The 16,222-nt window shown below is 41.7% G+C and overlaps 3 protein-coding genes across 5 annotated transcripts; all 3 read right to left on the reverse strand.

Moving 5' to 3' along the window:
• Positions 1-1,664: 1,664 nt before the first annotated feature.
• LOC120288145 (zinc finger protein 4-like) lies at positions 1,665-2,606 on the reverse strand. The gene has a single exon (XM_039301597.1). It carries the CDS (start codon positions 2,434-2,436, stop codon positions 1,864-1,866), a length of 573 nt encoding a protein of 190 aa, XP_039157531.1. The 5' UTR covers positions 2,437-2,606; the 3' UTR covers positions 1,665-1,863.
• A 4,337-nt stretch (positions 2,607-6,943) lies between these two features.
• Positions 6,944-9,393, reverse strand: LOC104418683. Of its 3 annotated transcripts, XR_005546356.1 has the most exons (4): positions 9,159-9,393; positions 8,655-8,809; positions 8,347-8,419; positions 6,944-7,296 (listed from the first exon to the last, which is right to left on the reverse strand). XR_005546356.1 is itself a non-coding variant. In XM_010030092.3 (3 exons), the coding sequence occupies exons 1-3, from the start codon at positions 9,323-9,325 to the stop codon at positions 7,289-7,291; spliced, it is 288 nt and encodes a 95-aa protein (XP_010028394.1). In that variant the 5' UTR covers positions 9,326-9,392; the 3' UTR covers positions 6,944-7,288. The 3 variants fall into 3 exon arrangements, 2 of the variants coding, with proteins under 2 accessions (XP_010028394.1, XP_039157376.1); XM_010030092.3 differs by lacking the exon at positions 8,347-8,419 and having other exon boundaries at positions 8,697-8,809; positions 9,159-9,392; XM_039301442.1 differs by lacking the exon at positions 8,347-8,419 and having other exon boundaries at positions 9,159-9,392.
• Positions 9,394-9,925: 532 nt separating this feature from the next.
• LOC104420488 (alpha-L-fucosidase 2) lies at positions 9,926-15,874 on the reverse strand. Its single transcript, XM_039302464.1, is given in 11 exon segments — positions 9,926-10,494; positions 10,588-10,783; positions 11,074-11,209; positions 11,341-11,442; positions 11,533-11,757; positions 12,293-12,451; positions 12,941-13,073; positions 13,733-13,757; positions 13,760-14,636; positions 15,253-15,398; positions 15,730-15,874. Coding segments are annotated over 11 exon segments (2,448 nt in total). The 3' UTR covers positions 9,926-10,190.
• Between the last annotated feature and the right edge of the window lie 348 nt (positions 15,875-16,222).

The following is a 16,222-nucleotide window of genomic DNA, read 5'->3' on the forward strand; positions in this document are numbered from 1 at the left end:
GAATGGTCCTTGTTTTGTGTTTTGTTCTGCCTGCTTGAGGAAATTAGATGATATATTCTTTAGCAAACAAGATTACAATTTTTTGACTTCTAGTGATTAAGATGTCCCCACGTTACTTGTTTATAGGATTACAATTTAAGCCAAGTCCAACCTTTAGCCAAATTGTTCATGGCCTTTATGGTTAAAGTTAAGTGTGAAACACATGAAGTGTGAATCACACACGTGAAGTTTGAATATTTTGCACGTGGGAACATGTGTAATTAGTTTCGTTGAATCACCCGAGAACCGAATTGGATTGATCGATCCAGAGCGTGATCACTCTTTAGTGCAAAAAGGTCAATCACTCTTTAGTGCAAAAAAGTAGAGCCGATTTTGCTGGACCGGTCTGGTTCCCGGTCCCAGGACCAAACGGTCCGGTCCACGGTTCGCAATTTTGGGAACCGGTGCTCCCGGTCCAGTTCCCGGTTTCAAGGTGGAACCGGACTGAACCGGGAACCGATCACCCCTAGTTTCTTTCTCTTGTAGCAATGAGGAGTTGAAGGATCTTCTGCTGGTAATCTTGTTTCTTCCACTATGGTCTTGCTCGAACTATGTGGCATGTACGTTATATTATTGTTTTCCTCCATATGAGCAGCCTGTTGATAGATGCGGCATGGTAGACGTTGCCTGGCTCCTACTCATGACACTAGAGTGACACTAAAAGAGCAATGCTAACGATTCTAAGATCCATATACTAAATTAGTTTCCTAAAAAGATGTGCTGTTCTGTCTTTAAGCGTTTATTTATGTTAATGGGGCCCTTTAGCACCCAAGAGAAACCTGCCACGTCACTTAATAAACAAACTCATTAGACGAGTATTAATATGTCTAACATTATTCTAGATTCAATTGAGTTTAATAATGTTTGTAGTAAGAAAGAGCTTGACAGCTTACATGAGTAAGTCATGTTGATAATAGTTTTTTTGTAATGTTGTCTTATGTTGCTTAGACTTAGTACATAATGTATAGGGGTTAAATGCAAAGAAACTGCGTGAATTAGATTTTGGGGGATGTTCTGAGCAGTATGATTCATGATTTGGAGCTGGTGAAACATTGTCTTGCTTCGTATGACATTGCATGTATAATTTCATTTCAGGGCAAAATCACTTTAGGTGTGGGGGTTCATTCTTCTCAAATGATGAAAGAGGTATGCATATGAGCCACAAAATTAAATGCAAGTGCATCATCATTTGAATCTCGAACTACTACTAGCTCCATCTGTTGTTGTATAAAAGAGCACTTTTTCTTGCCCACAGATCTTCACAAATGCTAGTTTTACTTGCTCCATCTGTTGTATACAAAAGATCAGTCATTAACCTGCGCGGTGTGCTAGTAGAGTACTTTTTCTTGCCCACAGATCTTCACAATCGCTAGTTTTTAACAGAGAGTTCTTCCACATAGCTTTGTTCTCCTGGAAGAGTGTTATTCATTTTCAGTGTCCAGAATCGATGGTGTGGTCTAGGTGAATTAGGATGCTGCTGTTTTTGGCCAGCAACAGGGCGCAGCTTAGCATGGCAGAAATTCTCTGCAAAACATGCTTACATATGATCATTGATTCATCGTGCACCTCGAGAATTGGACGCATTTTTAGAGATTAGAAATGGAATGAGTAGTTACATGAGATCGTTGTGTAGATTCTGGTTTTGCACTAAATCGATGAGAATCGTACAAGATATTCGTGGTCTTTGGACTTTATTGGACAGAAGCGCTGCCTGAATCTTGATGTTGTTGGCCTGCATCTGCAGTCTTACATGATAGAAAGAAAAAAACTGGGAATTTGTTTGAACACGGGAATTCAGATGAAGCTCAAGGATGAACAAGTTGATCAGAGCCGGAGGTTTAAGTCAAGCTTAACTGGCTCTGATGGAGGATTCGATTGTTGTGCATCCAAGCGGAAGCTGCCTGGCCACATCAAGTCTAATGCATCCTCAAACATGAAGGATGGCCATCCTGGTGCATGCCCTATATTATGGTCACTGAATCTAGCTACCATTGCTGTCCCATCTCTACTTGGTTTGTGCACTAGAGAATGGGGCCTAACACCAAGTGAGCGGATGATAGGAGCATTCGTATGTGAACCAAACATCGTGATCATTCTCTGGGACTGGTATCTTCTCGCTGCCCCCCTCTCTCTCTTATGGGCATTCTGGTGACCTCCTAAGGCTTGTGAGCTGTAAAATTTCCTCATACAGAAGTTACAAGAAAAAACTTTGGTTGAAGCTGGCCTCGATTGCGATTCAGAGTCTCCAGCTGTTGAAGCTGAATTTGTTCCCAAGCTCAAATTGAGCCACTCTTCTTGATTGTCTCCTTCATATTCCTCCTGGTAATTGTCACTGGGATTCAATCCATCCTGCCTTTCATCGATGGTCAAAATTCGGTCTTCTTTTTCGAAGATCATCCCTAGGGATCTGGTGGGGAGGTGCTGCAGGAAGTTTTGAAAGAAAATTAGAGGGCTTTGGCAAAATGACTATGGCTGACTCTTAGAAAGACCCTTCGCTGTGTGAAGAAGAGTAGAATATATGGAGAAAACAGGCATGCACTGAGAGGGAATGAGATTAGATGTTATTTTTAAATTTATCTGATTTGTGTCTAGTGGCCATCTGGTGAAGTTGCTTATTATTCCAGAGTACAACGCTTACGTCATCTATACTGTTGCTATTGTCAAGCTTGGGATTCCCCACTTTCACATTTCCCCTTTATCTCTATTCTCAGATCATGTTAGCTTTATGTTGTTCTGTTTAGACGACACAGGAACTGCTCGGTTGACAGTTCACCAACACTTCCATCGATTAGTCGACAATATGTCCGTGCTTTATTTGAGATGCTTGTCGTGAAATGCTCGTCTGATTGAGATCAGGATAAACAATAGCCCATTGTGGAGGGAGCGCCGCCAAACAACTTTAGAATCTGTACTCAATAAGTCTCGTAATGTTGGTGCGAATGGTTTGTGCTTTCAGATCACATTTTATCATCCGTGCAGCCCCAGAAAGAAGGAAGAGATGTGAAGAACTGCTGAGCCTGAGGTGGTGATCAGACTTTAAAGAAGGTGAGTGAACGATAAGCCTGAGCCTCTGAATGCAGCTGTTCAACTGAGGGGTGACAGGTCTTGATTATCATTATTAAATACTGTTTGATTTAATGTTCTGTGGGGCCCACATAGGGCCCCAACAATTGCCAATAATGGTGATAAAAGTTAGGGGACGAGATAGAGTGGTATCTTACCATTTTATAATGTGGTGTTCCCTCTTAGAGCAGGAGTATCTACGTGGGTGTCTTCATGTTGGGGCTTCTTGCTGTTGTCTCTCCCGTGATCACTTTAGTGGGCACTGGGCAAAGTATGTGTACAGCAGGAGATGTGCATTAAGCACAAGAAGGAGGCTTTTTTTATTCCCCAACTTTTTGGCTATGAAATCTGTGGGGAAGCCAAGTTGTTCAGTTCCCCATAAAGGGTACTTTGTTTTGCACCTTCTAGTGTCAGTGGTATATAGTGACCTTCCTGCCTCTTGCAGAATCCCCCTCCCTAGAAGTCTTATCTTATCAGGGCAGGCCATGTTTGGGTCTATCTTTTGACACAGTTATCATCAGATACTCTAGAGTATCGGTCTTCTTTTTATTTGCGGAAGTCAACTATCAGTAGCTTCTGTCTGTTCATTTCATGGATGAGCAAAATGAGAAAGGTAAAACTGCATTAATCATGTTGAGTGGACTAAACTTAGTTGGATGCCATAGTGTACAAGCAGGACGTGATTGGGGTTATTTAATTGGAGGCAGGTTGAGGCTGAATCAGATTCTCATCATCTCGGTATTATTTATAGACAGAGACTGGCTTTCTATAGATTTATGTGGTTATCAGTAAACTCGATTTGACCAACGGCCCGGATTAATTCGTCCACATCATGCAAGTGGCAAGCGTTCATGGCCATATAAAGGTGTCCAGTGGGGTTGAGTATAGCTGCATAACACGAGCATCTCACTGGTATTATGATCGTGTGATCGGTATCCTACATGCTCCAGTCCTCCCATCCGATTAAATGGCCCAGGACATGTTATGTCCACTCAGGAATTTGATTGAATGGCCAAGAACATGTTGCGTCCACTAACGACTTCTTATATCAGAAATGGAGGTGAACGTTTTTTTGTCTTCGTTAGTCAGCCCATCAGCTTTCGGCGAGGATGAATATCCTAGTTTGCAACTTAGAAACCGAATGGACGAAAATGAACTAAGACGATAGGTTTCCATGAAACTGTTTGCAGATGAAGAAAAATGGGCAATGTGGCAAACAGAAGACAGATAAAGCTAGTGAATGGTCGTGATATTTTGCCCTTTGAAATCAGACCACTTATGAACATATTCGAGGCCCAAAGCAAATGAACAAAGTCATTGACAGGAGCTTCCACCTATCTTGTTTCTATCCCTACGCGTTTACATCCGGCTGAAAGGAGATTTGGATTGTCGATTCCAAACGGATAAGTTTGTTATTAGGTGATCACGACGTGATTGAACATTGTCGTTCCCCTTTCGGAGGCTTTTGCTGTAACTTTCTACTTCTTCATCAAATGCTTCTCTCAACCCCCCCAGGAAAATGAAAAAGGAGAGTTTGGAAAAGGACCCCGAATTCCTCAAGCAAGTGCATTATGCAGGGCGTTCTTTTGGAGCTATTATTGCATAATCTCAGTGCACGTGAGCTATATGCACGTGCATCGTTTGATCATGTGAGTCCTATGGAGGTTGGCATGATCCGACGTGTGCTTGTACCGAATCATGCCATAATTTTTTATGTTTTCCCGTTTTTTGTGCCCTCATTCTTGGAGGACATGGACGGAGCTTCTTACCTCTGTTCGATCAACATCCATGGTCGAACATAATTTCCACATTTGCAACTCGCTCAGTCTAATCTCAGTCGCACTTTTCGTGTAGGTAATCATTGATTCTCATCCCAAGACTCGAGTCAATGCACACGGAGCGTGGATGCTCATGGCGCCAAAGAATTTCGGTCCATGGTCACCTGAATCACGTCAAGAGTGAGGCTGAACTGGACCACTTTCTAAAGGAAATATGCAAAGCACTGTGCTCGCTTTGCTTTTTCCTAGGATCAGTTCTCCTCGAATAGTAATCTACATTACCGATATCCGACAAGTTGAGGGAGGTCCCGGTATTATCCGCTCGCAAGCAGCCAAAGGCCATTCTGGGCTCCATCTCGCTTTCTTTCCTTTTTTCGCCTTTTCCTTTTCTCAGTAGCCGGCCTACAAAATAACGCAAGAGTTACTATCGCTCCTTCAGTAGAGGTCCATTTCTGCTCGTGTAGAGATACCTTCTGAGCCTGGTGTTTCTTCCCCTCTCCATTCAGAGACAGGGTCATTCGGCCACAAAGAAAGAAACAGCAGTTGAAGGAACGTGTTCAAAGAGTACCTAAGTATGATGTGTCGGGAGGAAAACCGATACCACGGATCCGAGAGAACTGTGGCCCCTATCAAGAGTCGTTCGCTGTTGGGAAGAGCCTAAAAACCGATTTCGATCTGATTAGGTGAAAGACATAATGAACCTGCGTAGCTATTCCGAGAGGAAACAAACAGGAAGACATGGCCACTGCTCTTGCTTTGACTTGATTTATCCACGCATGAAAGAACATGGTGGGTGGGTCATGCTGCACCAATTAGCGGCAACAGCCCTCGTGCCCATATTTCGCAGTCCAATTACTGTCAAAAATAGAGTTCCTGCAGAGTTCCTGCAGCCTCATGTGCCCAACACAGGTGAAATTTAATGTATCATTCAGGATTGATGATTCCCCGTGTGGAAGCCCTGAGTAGTGAGTCAGGATGTTAGATCTGGCTTCGGCACAACAATCCAAAGTCATTTTCTGAAGAAACCCTTCTAGTAGGAATTACTCGCCTCCATCTGGGTCCACTAGACCGACTTCATAACAACCGTTGGTCATATGGGTCTACCTGACTGTCGTACTAGACAGGGTCCAAGCAAAGATTTTCCTTCTCAACATATGTCGGATTTTTGGCATGATCTAAGTTATTCAGAACCAGCTTTGTGGAAATCCACCCTATACAACGAGGGCCTCAAATTCGAAGTGCATCCATTACCAATTTAGGTCATTGGATCAATACATGAAACCAAGTACACCGTTGGGACCAATTTCAATGAAAAAAAAAATGGACAAAACTGCTAAACCCAATTATAAATAATTTTCTACATTGGTTAGTAACTTACCAGGAGTAGCAATGTTGAAACTTCCATTTCATGAGGAGAGTTGATACCACACAAGTGACGAAAAATATGAACACTTGACCAAACCATTTTCTTCACCTGCGTCATGATATGTAACTTCTTCATTTTGAGAGCAATACTTCAAGAGTTTCTTCAGCTACTCAATGATTAGGAACTCCCCGATCCGATTAGTAGCTTTTCATCTTTAATAGTAAATATTAAATACTGGGTAACCGTACTGAGCTACCTTTTATCTTTGATTAGTATCTTTTTTATAGTAGTTTTTACTACTAGTAATTTCTCTATTCGATTTAGCAAATGTGTATTAGGGAAAGTAACTTCCAACATATGTACTGAGTTCGAACTTTTCAAAAATCATTAGCAATTTCGAAAATTAAAGAAACGAATATATAAAAGTGAGATCTAGGTATGGCTAGTAAATTTAGCCAGAGGAATGAATGTGAATTTTCATTCGAAGTAGTGACAATTGATATACCTACAAGTAGCAACAGAGGGCAATAATACAATTTTCATTCTCCTCTGAGATCTCTAATTTAGCATCGCTATCCGATCAATTGGGGAATATCTAACACAGATACTCAAAGAATGATTTTTTGTGGACAGAGAATGACATGCGTACATCAATATATTGCTCGTGGTGACTCGCATATTAGCCGTCGCTAGTGAGGAAAAGTCCAAGTCCCTGGACCTAACACCAGTCTCGTCATACAATGGAAACAAAATCCAACATTATCAAGAGGTACGTTATGACAATTGACATAACCTCACATCCGTAGAGCGATCTCGAAGATTAGAAAGCCACTGTGTTCAAAAGGAAGAGCAGTGAATGAAGTATCTAATACAAACTGCACAGGGGAGAATGCCCATCCAACAAGTCCTCAAGTTCTCTTTTAACAATAAATTAACACTTTATTTCTTAGGTCCAAAAACTTTTTGTCTTCCCTGGCCACATCCACCTCCTGCAGGTCCCATCTATGTTTTTAGCACATGGTTGTGCTGATCCAAGAGCTGCTCAAGTACCTGCAATGTAGCCGCGTGCACTTGATGTGAGAACGACTATGGGCCAGGGCACCTCAGAGAAAATGAGAAAGCGGGTTTCTATCTAAAATTGAGGGTCAAGTAGCCCTTAGAGTACCATCTTCATTTTTATTAGCATTTTCATGAAACACTGGTGATTTTAAAATTTTAAACCTGGCATCACAGCTACACTTAGCCTTTCCAAGTAAGCGTTTCATTGTCCAATTCATACAAATGATTAGCATCTTAATGAATTATAGATATGGATTAATCAGGAAAGCCCAAGGTTACAATAAAACATGAAGGATCTACCTTTCAAACTGTAGGACTTTCTTCCAAAAAAATTGAACCGGTATGTAATTATCATGGGATTAGCTTTTGCCTTTTCTTCAGCCAATTAAAATTGAATTGACCTCAATGAAGTTCAGGTTTCTCTTGAATCAAAGATCTACAGCACTTCTATTGTGATAACAGATAACATCTCCAAGGATGAAAATCTAATCAGGGACACTACACATAAAGCAATGTGACATGTGAATTCGACGTCATCCCATTAGGGAATGCGACCATCGCAATAATTTAATAACAAACAAGAAGCCTAAGCATTCAATGTCAATACTTGGCCATTACCCAGGGCTGGTCAACAAATATATATATGTAACATATATAACTACCAGAGCAATAACTACAGATCAATAGGCACATACTTTGCACATTTTAATCTCCATCATAACCAGTAACTACTGAAGGTTTCAGCTTGGACAACTGTCAATGGACAGTTCTGTTGTCAATGGACAGTTCTGTTTTCTGAGCAAGGCACACATACAGATAGCCATAGGTTTTAATCTGCTTCCAGTCACAAGGAATACTATTTCCCAGCAACATGCTGTTACTTTCTTCATAAGCAATTGGAGGGAAAGTGGGGGATATAGGAAATGAAACAGAACTACTTTTCCAATTCCTCAATCAAGGTGAGTCTGTAGCTCAACATCATTAAAATTGCAAATGCTTTATAGGAAAGAAACAACATATTCAAAAAAGAGAAGCACCTACAATTTTCAGAACCATTATTGTGCCTTTGGATGATTGAAAGTCCTTGTGCATCACCCATCTTTTCCATTCCTCCCTACCAAACCCAATCCCTTTCTTATCAACTCGACATTTATCAAAGAAACTCTAAAGAAAAAGCCATCATCCCATAATTCATATCTTTTTGTGGCAATTACATAGCAAATGATGTTACAACTTTCACCAAAGAACTACCATTTTGCAAAAGTAGAAATAAGTCAAAAGACAAGAATTGAAAATTTCTTCCAATAAAAATCCAATTGCAATTCGTCCTACATACAAATGAGACTCACAAAGAAAATACTAGCGATCCTGACAAGTGCGGCAGAAGGTACCGTGAGACAGCTCGCAGCATCCTCGCACGGCTACACTGAGGTGCGACGTGAGCCTGGGAGCGCATTGCAGAGGCAGAAGAGACTGCACGCATCCTAGTTCGCCCATGCTCCGACTGAAGAAAAACGAAGCAGCAAGAACACATTCAGCACCGCTCGACAGAGCATTACAAATTCACCGGAACACGGCTAACGCATCGGAACCAGCAAAAAGACAGACTCGCCTACATACATTGCTCGAAGCGGCGTTCCTACTATATAAACATGCTCATAAAAAGGACAGACCTTTCGATTACGAACGACCCACAGTTGGTTAAGTAGTCAAAATGACTTTTTTCCGATTCAAAGCCTAATCTCTCACATCAACTACTTCGCCATATAAAGCAGGACCGAATGGAGAATCGCGGACTACTGAATTCAACCAAAATTCAGGGAATAGGAAAATTGAAGCGGGGGAAACGGGACCTGGGAGAGGCGAAGGAGAGGCGGCGGGACTGGAGGCGCGGGGAAGCCCCGGGAGGCGGGCGGAGGAGGGGCCGGGAGAGAGGCGTCGCCGACGAGCGGAACGGGGAGGAGGAAGCCCTCGCCGACGACATCAGGGAGCGAGACAGCGATCCGCAACGCCACGCCATGGCTCAGATCGGGGAGAAGCTGAGGCGGAGCGAGAAAGACGACGACGACGACGACGACGACGCGAAGGGAGGTTTTGGCGAGGGTTTTGGATTTGGGCCTGTCTGGGAGTCGTCATGTTCGGATAGGCCCGACCCAAGAATGGGGTTTCGGGCTTTGTAAAGTGAGACCCGTGACCAGCAGGCCCATTTTTGGCCTCTTGGGTATGGGCCGGTTACGAGGCCCATTATTTCTTCAAGGGATCTAAGGTAACCACATAACTAGATTTCCTATCCTTTCTTTTTTTTTTTTTTTTTTTTTTTCAAATTTTGCAATTTGTTTCATTGATATAGTCTTTTCTTTTTTGCTAGCCAAATTGAGTTTAAGTCAACATCTAAAAGGTTGCAGTATATATAGATACTTGAATTTGTAGTAAATGCTGTTTATTTCAGGGTTATATCGGATATATGTATCAATTGTTTTCCATCTAATTTATGATCTAAGTGTAACAAAGCACCTAAGAAGTATGCATACTTAATGATAAATGCAATTATTACATCTCCGCCGTTGGTTTTAGGGGTCAATCCACTCTTTCTTTTATGCACTTACATGACTTCCTTAAATAACAGTGAAACATAAAATTATCCCATTTATATATTCAAGTCCATAACGGGTCTCATATAATAATGCCCTCGATGTGATTTGTCTAAATTATTAATCGGGCTCTCGAGCTATACAGATGAACTCAAGAGATCTAAAATGGCACCTGGCTTAACAAAGGATATTTTATCATTCCTGTCTAGACTCAACATGGAAACATAGTGTTCAATGTAAGTTTTGTTTCAGACATTTTCCTCCTCGTTTTTCCGATCGGGTAGAACATGCATCCTAAAGCGAAGAGGTCTTCAGGAGTCTCAACTGTCCATTGAACGTGTAGATCCTGCGAGATGCAATGTCCACTTTCACTGAAGTTCCCTTGTAGTGCAGCTTCTGAAGTGAGTTACGGTCCTCGGACCAAACATCAACTTCATGGAGTTCTCCATCGCTCCAGCAGATGTCGACGGTGACCCCTCCGCGCGCTTTCAGTCCCTTCACCCGACCACTCCCCCATTTGTCCCGGGGAAGCGCAGGAAGCAAGAACAGGTCCTTCACCGTGCTCTGCACGAGCATTTCCACAACCGCCGCTATAAAGCTAGCAACAGATGAAAGGAAATGCCAGTCACATGTTGTACATGTCAGACTGTTAGTCTTCGCTGTCGAGATAAAGCGCGTGGATTTCTCTTACCCGAAGTTGGCATCAATCTGGAAAGGAGGATGTGCAGCAAATAAGTTACTGTATAGTCCTCCATGGAAGGACACCTCATGATCTGGATCCACCAAGGTAATCAAATGCTTGATCATTTCATAAGCGTGCTCACTGTCGTGGAGATGCGCCCAGAGAGCGACTTTCCACGTTGTAGACCATCCTGGACCATCCACTCCTGAACCCCGTCAAAACGAAGTTTAGAAACCATCTAACCATCGCGAGAAGCATGAAAGCAGAAAATATCCAAGACAGAAATAAAAAACTGCTATACCAAGAAAAGAACATGTCCAATGATTATTTACCAAAAAAAAAAAAAAAAACATGTCCAGTGATTGGGAATATCCCCGGAAACAATCTTATTTATAACAGAGATCTTGTGTAAAAGTGGAGCATTTGTGGCCCCGGAAAGACGATGCAACATGCGAAGATTGAGACAATAGTCCACCCACTTAAAGAAGTGCAGACCTCTTTTATAGAGTGATCTCTTGGCGGCAGTGCAGAGATCAGGAGTTCCTTCCAAAGTCATTGTGTGCCCCGGAAACAGGCCAAACAGGTGCGAAAGATGACGATGATGCACCTCTGGATCCTCAAAATCTAGGGACTGCATTCATAGAATTCACTTCTTAGACCATAAAATGCAGGCTGCTTTTGTACTTAAAAGGAGAAATGAGACCACTTGGTCTTGAGTTGAACTTGAGGAAGAACAGAAAAAGCATTTAAGCCACCACATACCCATTCCATGATAGAACCATCCATGCCTATTTTTATAGGACGAAGCCTTGTCTGAGCCTTCTTCACTTTATCGACTAGATTGCTGTCGGTATACCCAAGAACCTGCTATTTAGAACCTAGTTATGAAGGTTTAAAAGCTATGAACTAGAAGAAAGCTAAGTGTTTAGGCCTGTCTTATAGATGTGGCTTCACCTCAGCAGCAGCAACAACTGCAGACAACACTTCGGTTATGATCATGATATCCATTGTTGTTGAGTAGCTCACACTGGCAGGCCTTCCATCGGGAGCAATAAAGTTGTGTTCTGGAGATGTCGATGGGTTGGTTTCAAGATACCCATCACGGCCTTCGATCAACCAGTCCAACAGCCAAGTTGCACATCCTTCCAACAGCGGATATGCTTTGTTTTCAAGGAAGTCCTGTTTAATGTCGAGCATTCAAATATTTTAGTGCATACCTACCAAATGGTGCAATCCCATGTAAGTAAGAGAGAGATGCACCCTGCAGAGCTACAGCACATACACACGACTTCTCATGATAAAAAAGCACATTTTTTTTTTGTTTTTAAATATAATTTGCGAAAATTTCAAAGATTTTAAGATCAGGGACTGCTTTTTTCCTTTGTGTGCAAAAAGACTATGCTCTCGGCTACTCATACATTCCAATCGGCGAGAGGAACAAACCAGAGAAATCTAGGAAAGGACCTAAATCGACATGCAACTGACAAATGCATGAGGTCAGAACTTCTGCTTAGTCCTGACTCAGACTCTAGGCTAACGCTATCTATTGTCAATCTCTACTTTTTTCGCAAGAGGTGGCAAACTTTTCTAGAAAGAAGAAACACAGAAATGAAAGAAAGCTTTAGAGCATACAGCATGAGAACAATGTCAGGGCTGGCAAGAAAAGATGATAAAGCAGAAAAATAGGTCAACCAAACAGAGGCATTAGAACTACCTTGTCCATTGTATACATGTAGTGCTCCCAGAGATGTGTGCAAAGCCATGCGCCACCCATTGGCCAGATTACATACTTAACTTTACCTGGAATTGTTGATGACTTGGCCCATATGTCAGTTTGGTGATGTACAACCCAACCTCTTGCTTCATAGTTAACCTGTAACATTCTCTAACAAGGTAAGAGGAGATTCTTTTTCATTTCATGTTCGACAACAGCTAGTATATGGTCAAACTGATTGTTGTGCAACTGATGATTTCAATATGCTCAATATTGTCCAAATCGAGAATGGAATTAGAAAAATTAAAGAGATTGAAGGATTGAGAAAGACGTCATGTGTTCTCTGTTGCACCTGAGCACTTCATATCACCTAATGTACAACCGTAACATTTGAAATGGAATGGTCCTTCTCGCATTGCCGTGGAAATTAAAAAGCATCATCTGGCAAATATGTAGGCTCATTATCTTGTATCACAATTCTCTAAGTCCAATACTTGAAACTTCACAAACAGAATGTGTAGGGGTAGATGATATAGGCTCCTGAAGACTGAAATTACTTGCTTTCATTTTCATGATGTCTGGTAGCACATACAAATCATTCGACACAAGAGTCTAGATCTTGCAGAACAATTAAAGTTGAAGTCTCACCTCCGCAGTTTTACTCCCATTAATGGACAAAGAGGAAAGAAAATCAAACAAAGGCTCCTGGCAATCAGCAAGATTGCAGGGAAGGCAAGGCCAATAGTTCATCTGAAGATTGATGTTCAAGTGAGGAGCACAACTGAGCAAAAGGAGGGGGTTCAGTCAGTGACTGTCCAAACATAATGTTCCTAAATGTAAATGCAAGCACATTTTATGATCAGCATCCTGCATTATTGAATTACTATCAATCGGATAATATCAACAGCACTATACAAGCATTACATACAACAATAAGAATTTAAATTAATATGTACTCAATGTAGTCCATTTTTCTTTTTACATCTTTGCAGGCATGTAGCAGGATGAACACTGGAGCACTGAAACACTAGAAGTAACTGGGGACTATGAGTAAACAAATGACATAAATGATCCAACAGCAAAAGTAATCCCAGAAAAGGAACTCGAACTCCAATGCAAATAAGGGAGATTCTGCTCTGCATATAGCAGAAAAGATTATGACAAATTAAGCTAACCATGCTCAAGCTCTCCCTCCGTTACTATCCCAGAAGCCACATTTGCCGAAGAACTAAAAACTACATTAAGAAATGTCGCCTAAAGCAACAGAAAGCACCACATCATGACTTTAGCTCACAATTGACACAAATTCCGAAGATATATCTAAAGTTGAACGCAATCGAGGGGTGACAAGATCAATGCAGAATGTATGAAGGGTGGAGGAATGGAAGACGAGAGAGAAGAAAGAAGAGCATTTGGAAGAAGATGAGATCACAAACACACTCCCAAATTGGTGCGATGTCTTGTTCCAGATTCCTTGAAGATTTGACACCTGGGTTCCAGGCCTCGAGCAAGAAATAAGTAAATAACGACCGAAATGGAATAATAACTCCAGAAAAGAAGGATCCTCATCAATTGCAAAAGACCTAATCCTATCAGCAGTAGATATTCTACCATTGCTGCTCCCCTTATTGTATGGACAAGTCACTGAAGAAGGTTCACCAGTCTTAGGAGACGCAAACCCCGTGGCACTGTTAGAGCTGGAACTTTTCTTAAGCTTAAGTGAAACACGTTGGAAAAGGTTCTGGTAGTCACTTAAATGACGTGCATAGAGCTCAGTATATGAAAGGTTTCTTATTGTTTTCAGCACACGGACTGCATCTGCAGTGGGATCCTTTTTAGATTCTGAAGGATCTACTAGAGGTCCATTAAATGAAGAAGCAGCCACTAATTGCAGAATAGCCCAATCTGAACCCTCAACCTTCAATGTTTTGTCATCCAAGACATTTATCATGCCAATGTCATCACTAATCTTTAGATCAAGAATGGCACAAAACTGTATTCCCTTGGGAGCATTATCATTTGCTTCTGGTGGAATTCTTTTGCCAGGACAAGCCCCCTCCATAATAATCTGGTTACTTCCCTTGACGTATGAATGATGGTGTAACTGGCTATCTAGAGACACTGTAAATGAAAGATATCCTGATTTGCTTGCAGATATCTTCATCACAATAACTTGGTCAGGATAAGATGAAAAGTACTCCCTTGAGAATTGTACATTGCCTACAGAATATCCAACTCTCACAGTAGCCGCGTTCAAGTCTAGTTCCCTGCTATATGTTTCTTCAGCATATGTAAGATGGAGATCATCAAAGTCCAGCTTGAGGTCCCCGAGGAGTTGGTAAACCTACATCATGACTGAAAAAGATTAGAGAAGGGTGTCATCGTAGACAGATGCTTTGTGTTCCCTAGCGATTGCTGACCAGAGGAGAGGAGCTTCAAAACGAGAAATACAATGAGAAGAAAATCTGAGGTATGCTAAATTAACGTGTCTGAAGAAAGGAATACAGGAATGATGATCAATTTGCATTGAGAGAGAAATGCTAGAAAATTAGTCTTTGAGAAGCTGCTAGTATTTTAAACATGACATATTTCAGCACCTGATGAGTAGCCGCCTCCTATAAACACATAGGCCATAGGAGGGCCACATTTTTATGACTGAGCTGATTCCAGCATGCTTGGTTCAGATGAGAATCAGGGTACCCCACAAATCGGGCATCTTCATTTCAATCTTAATTCATGGAAAAGCAAATAAGCGAGCAAATTATTGTGATAAATTCATGGATACATGGGCTTGCTAAGTCTAAGGATTGTTAATTTGTATCCTATCACTTGGCACCACCAACACCCAATTGAGCTCACAGAAGCCATAAATCATGAAACTATTCCTGGGTACAGACAAGTCATCTTCTTAATATGGAAATAAAATAAAATTCATGCATAAAGTAGATAAAGATACGTACTTCAGATGGACTTCCTAACATATAGACTGCTGCTGCAGAAGCATCAGCATATTCACCATCATCCACGAGCTTCCTGACCTCCGCCAAAGCCACTGGTACATTAGGATTAGTGTAGTTGCCCGGAATCCCAGTCCAGAGGGTGTCCTCTGCACAAAAGTTAACATTCAATCGGCTTGATGTACGTCTGCGCGATAAACTTTAACGAGTTATGATAGGTATACTAAAACCGATCCCTAAATTGCAATTGATCCTTTAAATAAGTGGGTCATATTCAATGTCAAAACTCTACACATCACCTATTAAACCATTTTCGTAAATCAGTCTGGGTACACCTAGACTTGTTCAACTTTAGTTGGCCTCAAACTTTCACACTCCGAAAACCCGGAAGAAGAAAACTTTTCGTTGTTCTTCAGTTTCCCGAAGAAACTGCTTCCTCATTTCACGTGTTCATCAGGAGAGAGGAGAAGAGGGATTCACCATTGAGTTGGAGAAGTTCTGAGGCAACGCCACCCCACACCATGGCTCCGAGACTGCCATTGCCGATTGGAGCAGCATCAGTGAAGTACTTGGCAGGCCCACTGAACGTCACTTTCAACGGCTCAGAATCGTCTGTGCGCTCCATCTTTCTCTAGTTAATTGCTCACAGTTGCAGAGAATGAGGACGAGAGAAGTGTTGATGACGGGCCAATAAAATGCACATTTATCAGTGAGCTCGAATGAGAAGGCTCGCAAACGGCCATACACATATAAACGAGAGAGATAAGTCGGATCATCGTTTCTTGGAGTGGTTTCAAATGTTAACTATCGGCAGAAAAGATTCAGAACACAGATGCTCGTGAGGGGGAGGAAAATGACCGTCTGTTGCTTACATTTGGACGTTTCTGCAATGCATGCAAAGTTCAAATATTCCTGTTGATGTGAACAAGGAGTAGAAGAAGACTTTGAATATACTTATTTTATGAAAGAATGA

The sequence above is a fragment of the Eucalyptus grandis genome, chromosome 9 (assembly GCF_016545825.1).
Source record: "Eucalyptus grandis isolate ANBG69807.140 chromosome 9, ASM1654582v1, whole genome shotgun sequence".
NCBI lineage: Eukaryota > Viridiplantae > Streptophyta > Magnoliopsida > Myrtales > Myrtaceae > Eucalyptus > Eucalyptus grandis.